Source organism: Eptesicus fuscus, chromosome 15 (genome assembly GCF_027574615.1).
Source record: "Eptesicus fuscus isolate TK198812 chromosome 15, DD_ASM_mEF_20220401, whole genome shotgun sequence".
Lineage (NCBI taxonomy): Eukaryota > Metazoa > Chordata > Mammalia > Chiroptera > Vespertilionidae > Eptesicus > Eptesicus fuscus.
In genome coordinates this window covers 3,243,787-3,260,706 of record NC_072487.1, presented here as the reverse complement: position 1 = coordinate 3,260,706, position 16,920 = coordinate 3,243,787, and the positions used below count along the sequence as shown (strand labels likewise).

Below are 16,920 nucleotides of genomic sequence, written 5' to 3'. Positions count from 1 at the left end.
GTCTTTTGCATTCCTATGTTTGGTACAAAGATCTTCACTTAGAGACTACTCTAAGGATGTGTAGCTCTGTGGGGACAAGAACAGTCTGTCTCATCGTCTGGGGTAGCCACAGGCTGCTGACATGACTTGCCCATGTCCTGATGGCTGTCCTTTTGTTTTGTCTGTATATAGAGTTTCATGGGCACCTAAGGAGTAGTGTGGCTGTGCTTAAGCCTCTGCTCTAAAAAGAAATAAATTTCCAGTTATTGTGATAGCTGAAGTCTAGTGACCTTTGACTTCTGCTGTTAAAGATACACATCAAGGTTAGTAGGGCGAATATTTGATCTTTAGCTTGTTAATTCCGTGTGTTTGCCACGTGGACGTAATTGAGGATTGCTGTTATTTAACTGAACAACCCCAAGTGAAAACCAGTTTCTAGGAAGATCAGTTAACCTAACAAGTAAATTCAGCATGCATGTTCCAAGGAAAACACGTTTAGTGAATATTGTTCCCAAGAGAATGCTTTGAACAGCCTAAATTTAATTATGCTCTGAGTAACTGTCTCACATGATGCATGTTTGGAATCTCTAAGGAGTTTGTGTTTGCTGTTGAGACTGTTCCCCAATTGTGGTTATCTCTGAGCAGAGTTATCCTGGACGCCAATGGGTTATGTTGTCCGTCAGACGTTACCTACAGAATCACCACCAGCCCCTAGAATTGTTACTTCTGTGATAAACCTAAAGACGGTTATTTCATCAGCAGATCCTAAAAATGGTAGCAAATCATCTTCTCAAGTTTTATCTTCGGACCCTTCCTACAACAGAGAGAAACCCATTGTCCACTCAACTAAAAAGGTACGCATCCCATTCAGATAATGTGGGTCTCCTGGACCGCTGGCTGGACTTGGATTTGTTTCTCACATCCTGACTGGAAGTGTTCCATTCTGTGCTGCGGGTGTCACCTGAGTTGGCTGCTTGGACCTTGAAACAAAGAATAGGCCCTCAGCAAGGAATACAGGGGCAGCTTGTGCATGAGCCAGGAGGCACACGTTAGGCCGGTGGGCTGACATATCTGCGCTCTTTAAAGGAGAAGCTGGCAGAAATGTCAGCTCTGGTGCTGCATCTTTCTCCCAGGCTCTGTTTATTGGATTTAAATCCAATTCCTTTTGCCTGCTAGGGGACTGAGAGCACAGTATTCCAGTCCACATTTTTACATTCCTATGTTTGATACAAAGAATCAAACATAGGAATGATTGATTCCAGCTTACATACTGTAAGGTAGCATTTTAGAATCCATTTTTTCCTTTTTAGTTCTAATCAGTTTAAGCTGTCATTTTTATTGACCCTAGATTTGTATCTTGAAGAGCCTTTTTCATTAGCCTAGATTTTGTTCCTGATTTTCAGTGCACTGATAGATTCTTGTAGGTTGATGGTTGTGTTTCTTTAGTGTGGGGGATTCCAGTTTTGGGGTAGGAGGCTACTTTGTGATGTCCAGAGTGTCACAAACATCCTGCCCGAGTGGGCGCTGTGCGCTGGTGCCTGGTTGATTGAGGAAATGTGTGCGGGCGACCGTGGGAGCGAGACAGACCTGTGTACGGTCCCGCACAGCTTTGTGGGCTCATTCGAGAACAGGTGCAGGTAGGACCCCTCTGATACACCACTAGCTCCCAGGCCCCGCCGTCCTCTGGGCACTGGCTGCTCAGGCCCCTCTGGCTGCAGCTGCCAAGTCGCTGTCCGAAGTGGTTTTCCTGATAGGTAGTTAGCAGATGTTTTAAATTTCTAAGAATCGTTTTTAAAAGGTCATAAAATGACGATCCCCTGTAATCTTAGAACCTAGATTGCTTTCCATTATACACAGCAGGGATGATAGGGGTCATAGTGGCTTTTCCCTTTAAAACTTTCGGGGTTGTAAATTTTTATTACCAAAATAACAAATGTAATGCTAAAAGGATCTAGTTATGGAAAAGGTCATCTTTCCCATACCTCTTTGTGACCCCCAAACCCCAGGGAAGCCTGCATTACCAACCTGGTATGTAACCCACCTCAGGTTCCTGAAAACATAAACAAATAGGTTTGTTTTGTTTTTTAACTTTTTCCCCCTTAACAAAAATGTGGTCATTCTATACATATTAAAAGTTGCCCTTTCTACTTTTCAAAACAGCGTAGACAGCCCTCTCACCCCCACCCCAGGTCAGTAGATAAACACTCTTTAATGGCCTCTGAGGCTTTTACCTGTGAAGAGTAAATTCCCATTGAGGATGAAACAGGGTCCCTAAAAACCTTGAGAGCCCCGTTCAGATGCAGAGGGCTAGTGCTGTGCAGACAGGTGCAGAAGCTCTCAGGTAGCAGGGAGGGTGGAGAAGGAGAGGCCAGATAGAGGAGGGAGCCTGGAACTGAAATGGGGGTGCAGTCCTAGCCTCAGCCCGTGTGAGTGATAGTGTGAAAGCCCAAGGCCACAGCATGGGGGACCGGACTGGGAAAGGCCAGCCTGAGGCTAATGTCTCGTTCAGAATGTCTGGGAGGGGCCAGATAGTCTGGTTTGAAGGCTGTACAGGTGATTGTCACGTGCATCAGTTGTAGGAACCCCTGGGCCTGGTAATAGAAATGGCACACCTGGATCTATGAAGAGACTTCAAGTCGGAATGAGTCGAATTATTAACATGGCCTCCTTGGGCTGAAAACTGGTCCTGTCTAAATCTACCCGTTTCAAAATACTGAACACAACTATTCTCACAGATTTTTTTCCTTCCGAATTATTCTCCAGAATGCTAGCTCTTTGGAAAATAGAGAATGAAGAGGCAAACTATGAATAAAATTGCCATGTGATTATACAACTTGACAACTTAATTTTGCTCTAATACATGGAATTAAACATTTCATTGAATATCCTAAAACCCACGATTTTGTTGTTGTTTCTAGTCCAAAGCATCACAAGGTGGTGATTCTGAGCAAAATGAAGCCTCAAGAAAGACTAAGAAAAAGAAAGAAAAGTTTAAATCAAAATATGAAGTCGACACAGCACAAGAGCCTCCACGGATTGAAGTACGTATTTGTTCCCCTTGTGTGATGTATGGGTCCGTCTTTATAGAAATGTGGGTTCATACTGGCTTCCTAAGTGAAAATCTTCAACGTTTCTTTAATAATAGCCCCCTAGTGCTGAAAAAAGAGCCATTATCCATTTTCTTCACATCTTCATTTTGGCCAGTGAAGAAAGTCTCATAGGCGCTCAATAAACATTGCGGTCTAGAGACAAAACTGCTTATGTTGAAATCTAGTAGTTTATACACCATAGTACGAATATGTGTCTCTCATATCTTCTTTACATGTTTTTTCTTCACTTTGGCAGGCTGGCTTTGGAAGAGCCTCCTTTTCTATCCAGAAATCTTATTAGAATGTGCTTCACTAGAGAGAGAAATTTAAAACACAGGGAGCCATCTTGGGCCTGGTCACAAGAATGTCATGGCCTTGCAAAAGCACTCCTTAAATTGTTGTCCTTGTGGTCCTCCAAGAATGTCCCTGTCCTCCAGGCGTCCTGGGCTCGAACCCTATTTCTCACGGGTCCGCGCTAGTAGACTCAGCAGCGTGGCTCCTGGGCCTGCAGAAGGTCAGCGGTGCTGCCTGGGTGTCCAGCTTAGGGTCACGCCGGGGCTTTCCCTCAACCTGGGGGTTCCCAAGGCTCTTGGAACATTCACTTGAGAATGGTGGGGTTGTGTTTGAAGAACTATGATCATGGCATAGCTTTCTGGTTTGGCCAATAAATATTTCATATTTCTGCCCTTACTTCTCACATAACTCCTCCAAGGCACCTACAGTGTTGACAGAAGCACACCAGACATGGGAAATGTGGTTCAGAGGCCTGTTGCCCCCTCTCCATTTTCCAGCCTGGGAGCGGCACACACGACAGGACACTGACATGCCCTGAGTCTGGGTTGATGCAAAGTGTAATTGAAGGATGGCTGCTGAACACTCACGCCATGGCCGTTAGGGGCAGTCTGTGGACTCCTTGGGGTCCCCACTCTTGCTCTGTGGAGCAGGACATTAGAACTATGGTCTTTAAATTGGTTCTAAGTAAAATTAAGCTGAAGCCCTAATGATACAGGTTTTGGGCTGTTTTGTATCACCTTTGAGCCCTTCTGTGGGAGCTTATCGTAGAATATATGAGCAAGGAGAAGGTTTCACTTGGGCGTATTTGGGTCTCACGATTCATGAAGCGCTAAAGGGTGTGTGGTTTACTTAGGATGCTGAAGAGTTCCCCATTCTGGCAGTTGCATCTGAAAGAAGAGACAGAGACAGAGTAGAGTCACGGAAATGTCAATCTAAGCAGCAGCCACAGGTAAATTTTAGATTGAAAGCCACAATTGCTTTAGGCTTAATTCTCTTGCTAAACTGACGCTTGAGACAAAACTGCTTTCCAGACTTCTTTGTGGAGACCGGTTTTGTTTTTATTTCTTCCTTCATTGGAGGCATTCAGTATGTTGAAGCAGAACTGCTTTTCAGCTAAAACACTTTGTCACTTTTGTAGTAAGACTTGGTAATTACCACTGCAATATTAGGAAGGAGGCAAACACGTACTGCCTATGAGACTGATTTAAAGAAAAAATGGTGGTTCTGTGTATTCAGGAACCAAGAATTCCTATGTGAGGCAGTAGGGTCCGACAGAAGGCAGTAGCAGAGCCAGCCAGTTTCGCTCTTAAGTAGTCAGACAGGCGGGGGAGGTGCTGCTCCTTGTGCCCGGCCCGCTGTGGGTCCAGGAATGAACTTGGGGCTCGTGAGCTAAATGCGGAACTTCTGTACTTTGGGCATGTCCATTGTCATTTTGCCTTTCAAATTGGGGTAACTTTTCACATTTGTGGAAGGAAAAATTGTACACCCTTGTGTGAATTAACTTTGCATTACCATGTTATGATTTACCCACCTGTACTGCACGGAGTGCTGGCATCGTGACGGGAGCCCTCAGCCAGTGGGGTGTGGTGTCAGGGAAGAGAACAGGGCAGGAGAGCAGGAGTGAAGGTGCTAAAGCACATGCCACAACCTGCCTGCACAGCCTTTATTACTGTCTCCAGCCCAGAGCCCAGCTGTGTCAGTCACATTTCCTGAGTGCATCCACGTCGTGTCTAAATGTGGCGCTCACCTGCTGGGTGTGACTGGACTTGGGAAAATTAGTTTCATGGCAGTTGATTGACTCACTTGGGCAATTAAAGAATGGAGCTAACAAGGCACTAATACTGACCAATTAGCCTCACATACAGCAAACTTTTATAGCCAAAGACTTTATACAAGTGTTAGTTTCTTGTCTGTAGATGTACACTGTTACAGGGGAGATGCAGACATAATTGTAGGTGGTTTAATATAAACCCAGTGTTATGAGAAAAGAGGGAGGAAATAGTCTCTAAATCTATTTCATTTTATCTTTAATTATGTGATCTTTTTGTCATGAGATGAAAAGCACAGCTTGTAAAATGTATTATTATAAACTTACGATTTTTGAACTTTTTAGAATAATTTTAAAAGTGGAAAGAAGAGCCAAACTCCAGTACAGCTGGACTTGGGGGGGATGCTGACAGCACTGGAAAAGAAGCAGCACTCCCAGAATGCAAAGCAGTCCTCCAAACCAGTGGTGTTTTCAGGTAAAAGGGCCTTTTAATCCCAAATGATTGGAAGTTTTTTTCCGAAAGACTATTTTGTGACTGTTTTCTTTTGTAATCAAAAGTCATTTATAAACAAAACAGTATGGTACTGGAATAAGGATAGACAAACCATTGGAATAGACATGATAGTCCAGAATGTTTGGCCGGTGGATTGTTGACAGGGGTGCTGAGTTCATTAAAAGAACAAAGAACATTAAAAACTGGTTCTGGGACAACTGGATTTCCATCTGTTAAAGAATAGAGTTGGACCCTCACATAAACAGAAATGAACTCAAAATGGATCAATGACCTAATTATGAGAGCTAAAAATTCTAACACTCTTAGAAGAAAACAGGTAAATTTCCATGCTCTTGAATTAGGCAATGAATTTTTAGTTTGGACACCAAAAGGACAGGCAGCAAAAGTATTAAAAATAGATTAATTGGATTTCATCAAAATTAAAAACATTTGTGTACCAAAGGACATTATTAAGAAAATGAAAAGAAACTTATAGAATGGGAGAAAATATTTGAAAATCATATCTGATAAGGGTTTGATCTCCAATATATAAGAACTATAACTCAGTAACAAACTCAAAAAATGGGCTAAAACACTTGAAAAGACATTTCTCCACAAGAAGATACCCAAATGGCCAGTAGCATATGAAAAGATATTTACCATCATTAGTCATTAGAGAAATGCAGGTCAGAACCTCAGTGAGGTAGTTCTTCATACCCACTCGGAGAGCTATGAGCAAAGCCACGAAAATGGCCAGTGCTGGTGAGGATGTGGAGGATTGGAGCCCTGGTGAGCTGCTGGTGGGAATGGGAAATGATGCAGCTACTTTTGAAAACAGTCTGGTGGTTCTTCAGAATGGGGAATAGAGGGTTGCCATTGACCGAGCAATTCCACTCCTCTGTGTTTATCCAAAATAATTAAAAACAGATTCAGACATTTGAACACCAGTATTCATAGCAGTATTAGTTATAATAGCCAAAAGGTGGAAACACCCCAAATATGTATCAACAGATGAATGGATAAGCAAAATGTGGACATTCTGACATATGCTACAATGTGGATAAACTTGAAAACATGCTAAGTGAAATATGCCAGTCACAAAAGGAAAAATAGTGTATGATTCCACTACATGAACTTTCTAGAATAGGCAAATTCATAGAAAGTAGAGTAGAGGTTACCAGGAGTTAAGGGGAGGGGGAATGGGGAGTACTGTTTAAGGGGGACAGATTTTCAGTTTGGGACGTGAAAAAGTTATGGAGATGGGTAGTGGTGATGGTTGCACAACATTGTGAACGTAATAGATGCCACTGAATTGTGCGCTTAAAAACTGTCAAAATAGTAGATTTTATGTTACATGTATTTTACCATAACCATCGAAAAAGTTAATTTAAGTATGATTTTAAGAAATAGATGTGGTGACATTGTGTACCTGAAATCTCATGATACATAAGTGCCCTGTACAGGTTTAAAGCTGAATCTGACAGAAATGAATTACCTGCCTGTCCCTGGGACACACCTCATAACAGTGTCGGCTCGGTTCTGATGACACCATTCTCTCCTCTGAAAAGCCTTCTCAGAGAGCCAAGATGTTAAAATTGGCAATATGTCAACAAAAGAAATACGCACATTTGCCACTGTAGTCTTTTAAGTATGTTTCCTCCTTCTGAGGTAGTTTATTAATTTATTCTAAAAAGAAAAATGTAGGCACCCAAGGAAATGATTAAGAAGCTTTTTTATCCTGAAGTATTGTTATTTTTTTAATTTAAAGAATTTTTTTATTGTTTAAAGTATTACATACGTCTCCTTCTTCCCCAATCCACCCACCACTCCCACCCCTCAGGGCAGTCCCCCACCGCCCCAGTGTCTGTGTCCATTGGTTATGCTAATATGCATGCATACAGGTCCTTTGGTTGATCTCTTACCTGCCTTCCCTCTGAGGTTGGATGGTCTATTCAGTGTTTCTTTGTCTCTGGATCTGTTTTTGTTCATCAGTTTATGTTGTTCATTATATCCTACATATGAGTGAGATCATGTGATATTTATCTTTCTCTGACTGGCTTATTTCGCTTAGCATAATGCTCTCCATTCCATCCATGCTGTTGCAAATGGTAAAAGTTCCCTCTTTTTTATAGCAGCGTAGTATTCCATTGTGTAAATGTACCACCGTTTTTTAATCCACTCATCTGCTGATGGGCACTTAGGCTGTTTCCAAATCTTAGCTATTGTAAATTGTGCTGCTATGAACATAGGGGTGCATATACACTGAGTGGCCAGATTATTATGATCTCTGAACGCATAATAATCTGGCCACTCAGTGTGTGTGTGTGTGTGTGTGTGTGTGTGTGTGTGTGTGTGTGTGTATTAGAAGCCCGGTGCATGAATTCGTGCATGGGTAGGGTCATGCCAGCCTGGCCAGGGGGAGGGGACATGGGCAGTTGGCCGGCCTGCCTGCTGGTAGAACTCCTGGTCGAGGGGACAATTTGCATACTAGCCTTTTATTATATAGGATATACACTGAGTGGCCAGATTATTATGCTTTCAGAGATCATAATAACCTGACCACTCAGTGTATATCCCTTCCTGATTGGTGTTTCTGATTTCTTGGGATATATTCCTAGAAGTGGGATTACTGGGTCAAATGGGAGTTCCATTTTTAATTTTTTGAGGAAATTCCATACTGTCTTCCACAGTGGCTGCCCCAGTCTGCATTCCCACCAGCAGTGCACGAGGGTTCCTTTTCCCCACATCCTCTCCAGCACTTGTCATTTGTTGATTTGTTGATGATAGCCATTCTGACAGGTGTGAGATGGTACCTCATTGTTGTTTTGATTTGCATCTCTCGGATGACTAGTGACTTTGAGCATGTTTTCATATGTCTCTGGGCCTTCTGTATGTCTTCTTTCGAAAAGTGTCTATTTAGGTCCTTTGCCCATTTAGGTCCTTTGCCCATTTTCTGATTGGATTGTTTATCTTCCTTTTGTTAAGTTGTATGAGTTCCCTGTAAATTTTGGAGATTAAACCCTTACCGGAGATAACATTGGCAAATATGTTCTCCCATGCAGTGGGCTTTCATGTTGATGGTTTCTTTTGCTGTGCAGAAGCTTTTTATTTTGATATAGTCCCATTTGTTTATTTTTTCCTTAATTTCCTTTGCCCTAGGAGCTGTATTGGTAAAGATATTGCTACGACATATGTCTGATATTTTGCTGCCTATGAAGTCTTCTAAGATTTTTATGGTTTCCCGTCTTACATTTAAGTCCTTTAACCATTTTGAGTTTATTTTTGTGTATGGTGTAAATTAGTGACCATCCTGAAGTATTTTAAAGTAACTCATAGACATCATGTCATTTTACCTGTAAATACCCAAGTCAGCGTCTCTGATAGTGGTTTTATTTTTAACTGAACCACCCTGCCATCCTCTCATCTAATATTAACGATTATTTCTTGTTAGCATCTTGTATCCAGTCTGTGTTTGAGTTTCCTTCATTGTCTCAACAGTTTTGGTAATTTTATTCATATCAGGATGCACATTTTCATGCATTGCATGTCTGAGTAATTCTTATATATGGTCGTTCCCCTTTATCCATGGAGATGCATTCCATGGCCCCTCCCCCAGTGGATGCCTGGAACCAGTTAGTACCGAACCCTGAGCACACTCTGTTTTCCCTGTGTTATGCATGCTGAGGGATAAGTTTAAACTGCTCTTGTACCTCAGGGCCATTAAGTAAAATTCGGGGTGCTTGAACACAAGCACTGCAGTACCGCCGTAGTTGATCTGAGACCATGACTAAGTGACCGCGGACGGTGGTACATACAGTGAGCATACACTGGACCCCGGGAAGATTCACGTCCCAGGACGGAGCCGCAGTGCAAGATGTCATCACGCTGCTCAGAATGGCGTGCAATTTAAAACTTACAAATCGTTTATTTCTGGAATTTTCCATTTAACATTTTTGGACCACAGTTGACCACAGGTAACTGAAACTGCAAAAAGCAAAATTGCTTTTAACAGAGGACTACTGTATTCCAAAGCTGAGACCACTGCCCGTTAGTCTTTCCTCCGATTGCTTTTCTCAGCTCATCTTCTGGTAGTAAGGCCTGCAGTGCTGCCACTGTGTGTGCTTTGGTGGAGGTTGAGCATCTTCCTGTCCCTGTAATGAGGTCTCCTGTGTCAGGAGTCTGGGACCACGTGACCTGTTCTTGGCTGAGGACATTTCTGGTGTCTGTACTTACGATGGCCCTTTGAGTAAGTCTCTCTTCAGCACTGCCAGTTGACACCGCCTTTGCAGAAGTCAGCTCTTGGTTTCCATGTGCCTGTCGTCTATCTTGTAAGAGTCTAGTAACATTTCTAGTTGATTCTCTCGCATTTTTCACACATAAACATGTTTTCCCAAATCCCCTCATGTGCAGAAGGTGACAGTCCTGAGAGGACTTCTGTTGCATTCTGGTTCTGCTCTACGTCCTACGCCTTATTCCAGCTCCCATGGGCAAGTCAGCTCTTCCTTGCTGGTTAGCTTTAGAGTTACTTTTTTTTTTTTTTTTAAATACGTTTTTATTGATGTTAGAGAGAAAGGAAAGAAGAGGGATAGAGAGATAGAAACACCGATGAGAGAAACATCCATTGGCTGCCTCCTGCACGCTCCCTACTGGGGATCGAGCCTGCACCCCTGACATATGCCTGACCAGGATTCGATTTGGTGACCTCTTGGTTCATGGGTCGATGCGCAACCAGTGAGCCACACTGGCTAGGCTGAACCAGTGTAAATTTTAGAAGCAAGAAAGATTTCTTACAGTAGTCTTGGTGTATTTAATCACAATCTTTTTTTTTCTTTTAAATCCGCACCCCAGGTTATTTTTTCCATTGATTTTTTTAGAGAGTGGAGGGGAGTGAGGAGGGAGGGGGAGGTTAGAGAGAGGGAGAGGGAGATAAAGAGGGAGAGGGAGAGAGACATCAATTGGTTGCCTTCTGCATGCACCCTGACCTGGACTGGGGATCGAGCCTGCAACCAAAGTACGTGCCCTTGATTCTTAGGTCCATGGGCCAACCCATGGACCTAACCACTAAGCAAAACCAGCCGAGGTTTGTTATGTATTTTTCGATGATATGGTCAGTCAGGTGTGGCCACAGAAGGAGACAGGAGAAGCTCAAGAAAAAGCAAAGCTGATCCTACTCCCAGGTCCCGGAGACAGGAGACCCAGCATGCAGGGCCACACGGAGAAGACCAGGTGGGCCGGAGGGAGGGGGGTTAGGCCAGAGCCTTTATTGGGGTTTCCACTGGGAAGGGCCCTCCTTGCCCAGGTCCCCTGTTAACACTATGGCAAGTCGCATGGCACGGGGTGCAGACAGGAGGAGGGGCAGGGCTGGAGGGCTGCAGTGGGCAGTGCAGGGGCCCGGCAGGGGAGGGGGTCCTGAACTCACAGGTGGCATTGGGATGGGAGAGCACGCCTATGTGAGCAGGGTGGGTATGACTCGTTTTTTCAAGAAAAGCCGATGACAGGAACCAAGCCAGTTACACATACATTTCACACATAATCTGGGAGCAGGTTTCCATCCACAGACACAGCAGCTGTGCGTGGCCAAGGCTAGGGCACAGTGGACCCGCTCCACATGGTAGCAGGGGACCCGACAGGTGAGATGTCATGGATGCGCCGATTACCAAAGCACTGGTGACTGAAACGCCAGGCTGCCGGAGCGTGGGCAAACGCATTTGGGAGATGGTTGATGGTGGGTGAAGCTGGGCAGTGGGAACGTGCGTTTTGTTGTTCTCCTCTTTGCTGTATGTTGGAAATGTTCCTCATTATAAAGTAGGGGAAGCATACACAGATGAGCTATTTCCTGGGAGGAGGAATAGGGGTAGGAAGTAGAGCCATCGTATGTACAGAAATGCCCTCAGTCAGAAAGTGAGGCCACACGTTAATAGACTTTACTGAGAAACCAGAGACTTCCTAGGGACAGGAAGACGGTTCTTCCTAAATGCGTGGGCACTTCTCTGGAGCCACCAAAGGTCTGTCTCACTGGCGGTCGTGGCCGGAGACCGTCTGCGGGGCCGTTGGCTGCGGGGACGCCGGGGCCCCCCTGAGCTCGCATCCTCACTGTGTTGCAGTCGGGGCGGTTCCCGTTCTCTCCAAAGAGGCCACGTCGGGGAAGAAGGGCCCCCGCTTCAGCCAGGTGAAGACCCCGCACAACCCCTTGGACTCCAGCGCTCCCCTGATGAAGAAGGGGAAGCAGAGGGAGGTCCCCAGAGCCAAGAAGCCGACATCACTGAAGAAGGTGAGCGGTGCTGCCTTTGGAACCTGCCCTGGAGCAGCGGTCACCAACCGGTGCTCCGCGAAGTCCGAAAGGTTGGCGACCGCTGCCCTCGAGAGCCTGGTGCTCTCCAGCTCCGAGGTTTCAGGTTTTCAGGGTTGAGGTGAAGGGCATTGTGGGGCATGCGGAGTGGGTGCGGTATTTTTTTGGTTTTTGTTTTTTTAATTCTCACCGAGGACATGCTTTGGGGGGGAGGGGGTTGGGGGGGGGAGGGAGGGAGGGAACTGTGTGAAAAAGGTTGCCTTCCATACTTGCCAGCGTGGGAATTGAGCCGGCAGCCTTTCGGTGATCAGGACAGCGGTCAGCCAACTGAGCTTCTGGGGGTCTGTGCGGCCGGGCAGAGGGAAGCCATTTTTAAAATACTTCGCAGTGACATGGACAGGAAATGAGAAATGGGGAGAGTTACATTCTCCTTATTTACTTCTACCCTCGTCCCACCTGGGGCGAATCTGCTGTTCAGTTTCGGTGAATGTTGGACACTTGCTGGCAGATTCTCAGTCAGGGCTGTTGCACCGGTTTCTTCACTTGATTCTCAGCAGCCGGAGGTGTGTGGTCCATCTCCGGGGGGAACAGGTGTCTGCCTGAGGCCGGGTGCCTGTCGAGCTGCAGCGTGGCATCGGAGCCCAGGTCCCAGGGCGCGCACAGCCTGCGCGGGGGCCGGGCCGGGCGGGGCCGTGTTGCCGCTGTGAAGGCACGAGGGGCACACTGCCCGTAAGCCGACCTTGGGTGTTTATTTTGCAAAAGAGCTTTTTGTACGTACGAGTATTTAGGTGCTTTAATCATTTATTCACTTTTAAAGATCATTTTGAAAGAACGGGAGGAGAGAAAGCAGCAGCGTCTCCAGGAAAACGCTGTGAGCCCAGCTTTCGCCGGTGACGAAGTACAAGATGTAGAGAGTGGGGACGACCTGGCTCCGGAGCAGGGGGAGCCCGCAGGTACCACTTCTGTTGGTTGCGTCTTCATTTGGGGCAACCCTGTGCAGCAGACCCCCCGGGATTCCGCCAGCCTCCGCCACTTAGAACGCAGCCGTTTTCAGACTCCCAGCTGGACAGAGAGGCTGTCCCATGGACAGTGGGCTTCTGGGGTCTGTGCGGGCAGGGCGTGAGGCCCCGAGTTCCATCTGTGTGGCATTGGGTGGTCCTGGCGACTTGGAGTAGCTTTGAGGATTAGCCCCATTAACTGCAGAGCCGTTTTCCCATGAGTGTGCGAGACACAGTGCCGTGAAGACAACGTGTTTAGCAACTTTTTATTAAATGACACACTCGGAAGAGTGCGCAAACCCTAGCATATAGCTTGAGGACTTCACAGATGAACGCGGCACCAACATCAGGAGCAGAGCAGCCACGCCAGGGCCTGCCCAACCACAGCCCCGGTGAGCATTTGTGCTTCCTTCCCAGGGAGCCTTGCAGTGGTGTCCCTCTGGCTAGCAGTATGTGTGTGGCCCGTGGGCAATTCCGATTGTCACTGCTGTGCAGCGTCCAGGTGTACGAGCGGGCCACCGTGCCATTAGACGCAGCCCCGTGGCGGGGGGGGGGGAGTGTGCAGCGGGCGTGAGCACTCCTTCCTGCGGCATCTCCCCAGGCAGGTGGCAGGTGGGCCCATTGCCAGCCAGCCTCGGAGGCTCCTGCCAGACAGGCTGCCAGGTGCTACCAGTTCCGCCCACTGGGGAGAGGCCACTGCAGGGCATTGCATTTGTTGCGTCTGCCATCCTGGCTGGTGTGATGTGTGCTCCCAGTTTCCTTCTCTGGTGAGCTGGAGCCTCCCGTGTACTCTGGAAATTTCTAGAAGGAACATTTGGGGGACCTTAGCCATTATGGAATCCTGTCTGATGTGTTTAAACATACCCCTTGAGGCTCTCATAGTCTAGATCAGCGGTCGGCAAACTCATTAGTCAACAGAGCCAAATATCAACAGTACAACGATTGAAATTTCTTTTGAGAGCCAAATTTTTTAAACTTAAACTTAATCTAACGCCACTTCTTCAAAATAGACTCGCCCAGGCCGTGGTATTTTGTGGAAGAGCCACACTCAAGGGGCCAAAGAGCCGCATGTGGCTCGCGAGTCGCAGTTTGCCGACCACGGGTCTAGATATTTGAGTTCAGCTCTGATTTAAGGATTATTTGATGAAGGAAATAGTCTCAAGCATTTAAGTGCAAAAAATTCAGAACTAAAAACCTGCTTTTTAAATTTCCTGATAGAAACTTTAGGTTAAATTTCAAAACTAAAATACAAATTTGGCTACTGCACACTTAAAAATGGTTAAAATGGTAAGTTTTATAATTATTTTGCCGCAATAACAATAACTAAGTTGGGGTCAGGAAGACACCTGCAGGAAGAACAGGAAGTTGCCAAGTTCTTCCGGTTTTCCCAAGCCATTCCCATCACTGCTGCCCGCTGCGGTGCTCAGCAGCCCTGTTTGCATGCGGCGGATGTGGGGTGCCTCTGGCTGCCCTGGTGACCCTGCCCTGCCCCAGCCCCACAGGTGCTGTGCTGTGACTTGCTTTTCTGTGACGCTCCGGGGGGAGCAGAAGCATCCATGTGGTCCTCTCCTGCGGGAGAGAGCCCGTCAGAAGAGCCGCTGGGAGCTGAGATCCATAAGGAGGCGGAGATCTGCTCCCTGGCTCCCGAGGGTGCCAGCTGCCCCAAGATCCACAGCCGGAGATTCAGGGAGTGAGTAAGCCCGGAGGGACTGGGGTGGGCTGTGCTCGCTCTGGCCTTGGGCACGGAGTTCTCCCACCCTGACGTGCTCAAACTGGAAAGCTGAGAGCTGGGCCAGTGTTTTTATCCTTCCAGTAAAGGTGGCCAGGTACCTAGTCATGCCACACACCAGGGCTATTGAATCTGTTCCTACGAGGGCTCTTGTCCTACTGATGTGGTGGCAGAGGTGCCCATAAATCCAGGTTTTCTGTTGGGGCAATGGTTAGTGAGAGACAGTGCATGATATTTGGGTTCCCTTTTTAAAAAAGAATATATTTTTATTTATTTTATAGAGAGGAAGGGAGAGGGAGAGATAGAAACATCAATGATGAAAGAGGATCATTGATCAGCTGCCTCTAGCATGCCCCCCACTGGGGATCAAGCCCACAATCTAGGCATGTGCTCTGACCAGGAATCGAACCGTGACCTCCTGGTTCCTGGGATAATGTTCAACCACTGAGCAACACTGTCCGGGATTGGGTTCCCTTTTGTGGTTTGGTTTCTCTGTAGAATTTTTTAGGGAGCTCTGCTCCCCACCCCACTCTTTCCCCAGGACAGACTCTGCAGGTATTTCAGGAGAGGTGCACAGGGAGTGGCCCGTGAGGGGATGCTTGGCATGCTGTGGTGTAGGAAGGGTGCAGAGGCTCTTCCCTGTGAGCGCAGTGGGGGAGGGTGATTTGATGCTTTGATGAAACCCAGTCCGTCAGGAACCCGCTTCCAATTGCTCATCTGAGGGACTCGCCAGGGGGCATTCTCCGGGGGCGCGACGGGGCAGCGCTGCAGTGTCACAGCCACTGCAAGCTGATGGCCCGGAACGTTTCTTCCAGTTACTGCAGCCAGGTGCTCAGTAAAGAGGTTGACGCCTGTGTGACGGAGCTGCTGAAAGAGCTGGTCCGGTTCCAAGACCGGATGTACCAGAAAGATCCCGTCAAGGCCAAGACCAAACGCCGGCTTGTGCTGGGGCTGAGGGAGGTGCTCAAACACCTGAAGCTCAGGAAGCTGAAGTGCGTCATCATCTCTCCCAACTGTGAGAAGATACAGTCGAAAGGTAGGGGTGCCCTGCCCTTGGGCATGGCCCCATGCCAGTCGGCAGTGAGCTGGGCAGTGTGGTGGCCCTCCTGTCCTCTGACTGGAGGCATTTGTTTGCGGGGCTCATGGCCCACCACGGGCCTTACCCTGCGGCAGCCAGGCCTGCAGTCCTCCTGGCCGGTCTGGCCGCCCTGCAGGCCTCTGGCGGCAGGAAAGGTTTGCTCTGGAGCTTGAGGGGTCACTGGCCACTCACACCAGTTTGGTGACTGGCCGCCAGGCAGTGGGCTCTTGTCTATTTTAAATTCCTGGTTTGGTCTGTGACTGACCCCTGTGCCCACTTGCTCATTAAAAGTCTGGATTTGCCGGGCTGGTGTGGCTCAGTGATTGAGCGCTGACCAATGAACTAGGAGGTCAGGCTCGATCCCTAGTGTGGGGCGTGTTGCAGGAGGAAGCCAATCATTGATTCTCTCTCATCATTGGTATTTCCAACTCTCTCTCCCCCTCCCTCCCTTCCTCTCTGAAATTAAAAAAAAAAAAGGCGTGGGTTCGTCCAAGCACTTGGCCATCTTACTGACGGAGAAGCTTGGTTCCATTTTATGGGATGTGAAATGCTGGGTGAGGTGATTGACAGTGGCCTCCCACATGTGGCCTCTCTCCAGTGGCCCTCGGTGTGTCCGTTCTGTGTCCTTGGGCTTTGCAGTAGAGGGATTGGTGGTCAGGAGCAGAACGCCGGCAGACACCAGCCCCATGTGCGCCTGTGCCTGCACCTGGACGTCATGCTCGTTCCCAGCCGTCCTGTCCCACTGTGACACATTCGGCGAGGCCGGGGCCAGACCCTACACTGAGCTTTCCAGTTGCCATTTCACATTGGGAGGAATGTGGTTCCTGACTTGTGTGCGGCCCCGGGCCCAGCCTGGCAGTGTCCACCATCCACGCTCGGGCAGGGTCCAGGCCTCGCTGGGTGGAATAGGACAGTAGGGGGTGTCAGGGACCTGCCCACTTGTGTGCTGGCAGTGCCCCCCACAGACCTGTGGCAGGCGCTGGGCCCAACAGGAGTCACAGCAAACTTGGCTGGCTGTGGGCCTCCTAAGACAGTTGGCACAGCGGGCATTCTGTGGCTTCCTCTTCTAAAATTGTTCTGAGCTCTCTGTGCCACCTGTGCCAGTCGTTGTGGGGACAACCCCCCCCCCCCCCCCAATTTGTGTGGTCTTTATTTCAATTTAAATGTTTTTATTGATTTTGGAGAGAGAGGACGTTAGAGGGA

At 47.6% G+C, this 16,920-nt stretch overlaps 1 protein-coding gene across 9 annotated transcripts in view; it reads left to right on the top strand.

The window, feature by feature from the left end:
* Nucleotides 1-16,920, top strand: part of SECISBP2 (SECIS binding protein 2) — a 42,745-nt gene that overhangs the window by 12,841 nt on the left and 12,984 nt on the right. For 4 of the 9 annotated variants that reach the window (XM_054727073.1, XM_054727072.1, XM_054727077.1 and 1 more), the window contains 8 exons: nt 625-833; nt 2,898-3,020; nt 4,216-4,311; nt 5,476-5,605; nt 11,728-11,894; nt 12,730-12,865; nt 14,405-14,600; nt 15,455-15,675. In XM_054727073.1, the coding sequence (XP_054583048.1) occupies nt 625-833; nt 2,898-3,020; nt 4,216-4,311; nt 5,476-5,605; nt 11,728-11,894; nt 12,730-12,865; nt 14,405-14,600; nt 15,455-15,675 (1,278 nt within the window). The remainder of the gene's footprint in view (nt 1-624; nt 834-2,897; nt 3,021-4,215; nt 4,312-5,475; nt 5,606-11,727; nt 11,895-12,729; nt 12,866-14,404; nt 14,601-15,454; nt 15,676-16,920) is intronic. The other 5 variants (XM_054727076.1, XM_054727075.1, XM_054727079.1 and 2 more) reach the window with 5 other exon arrangements.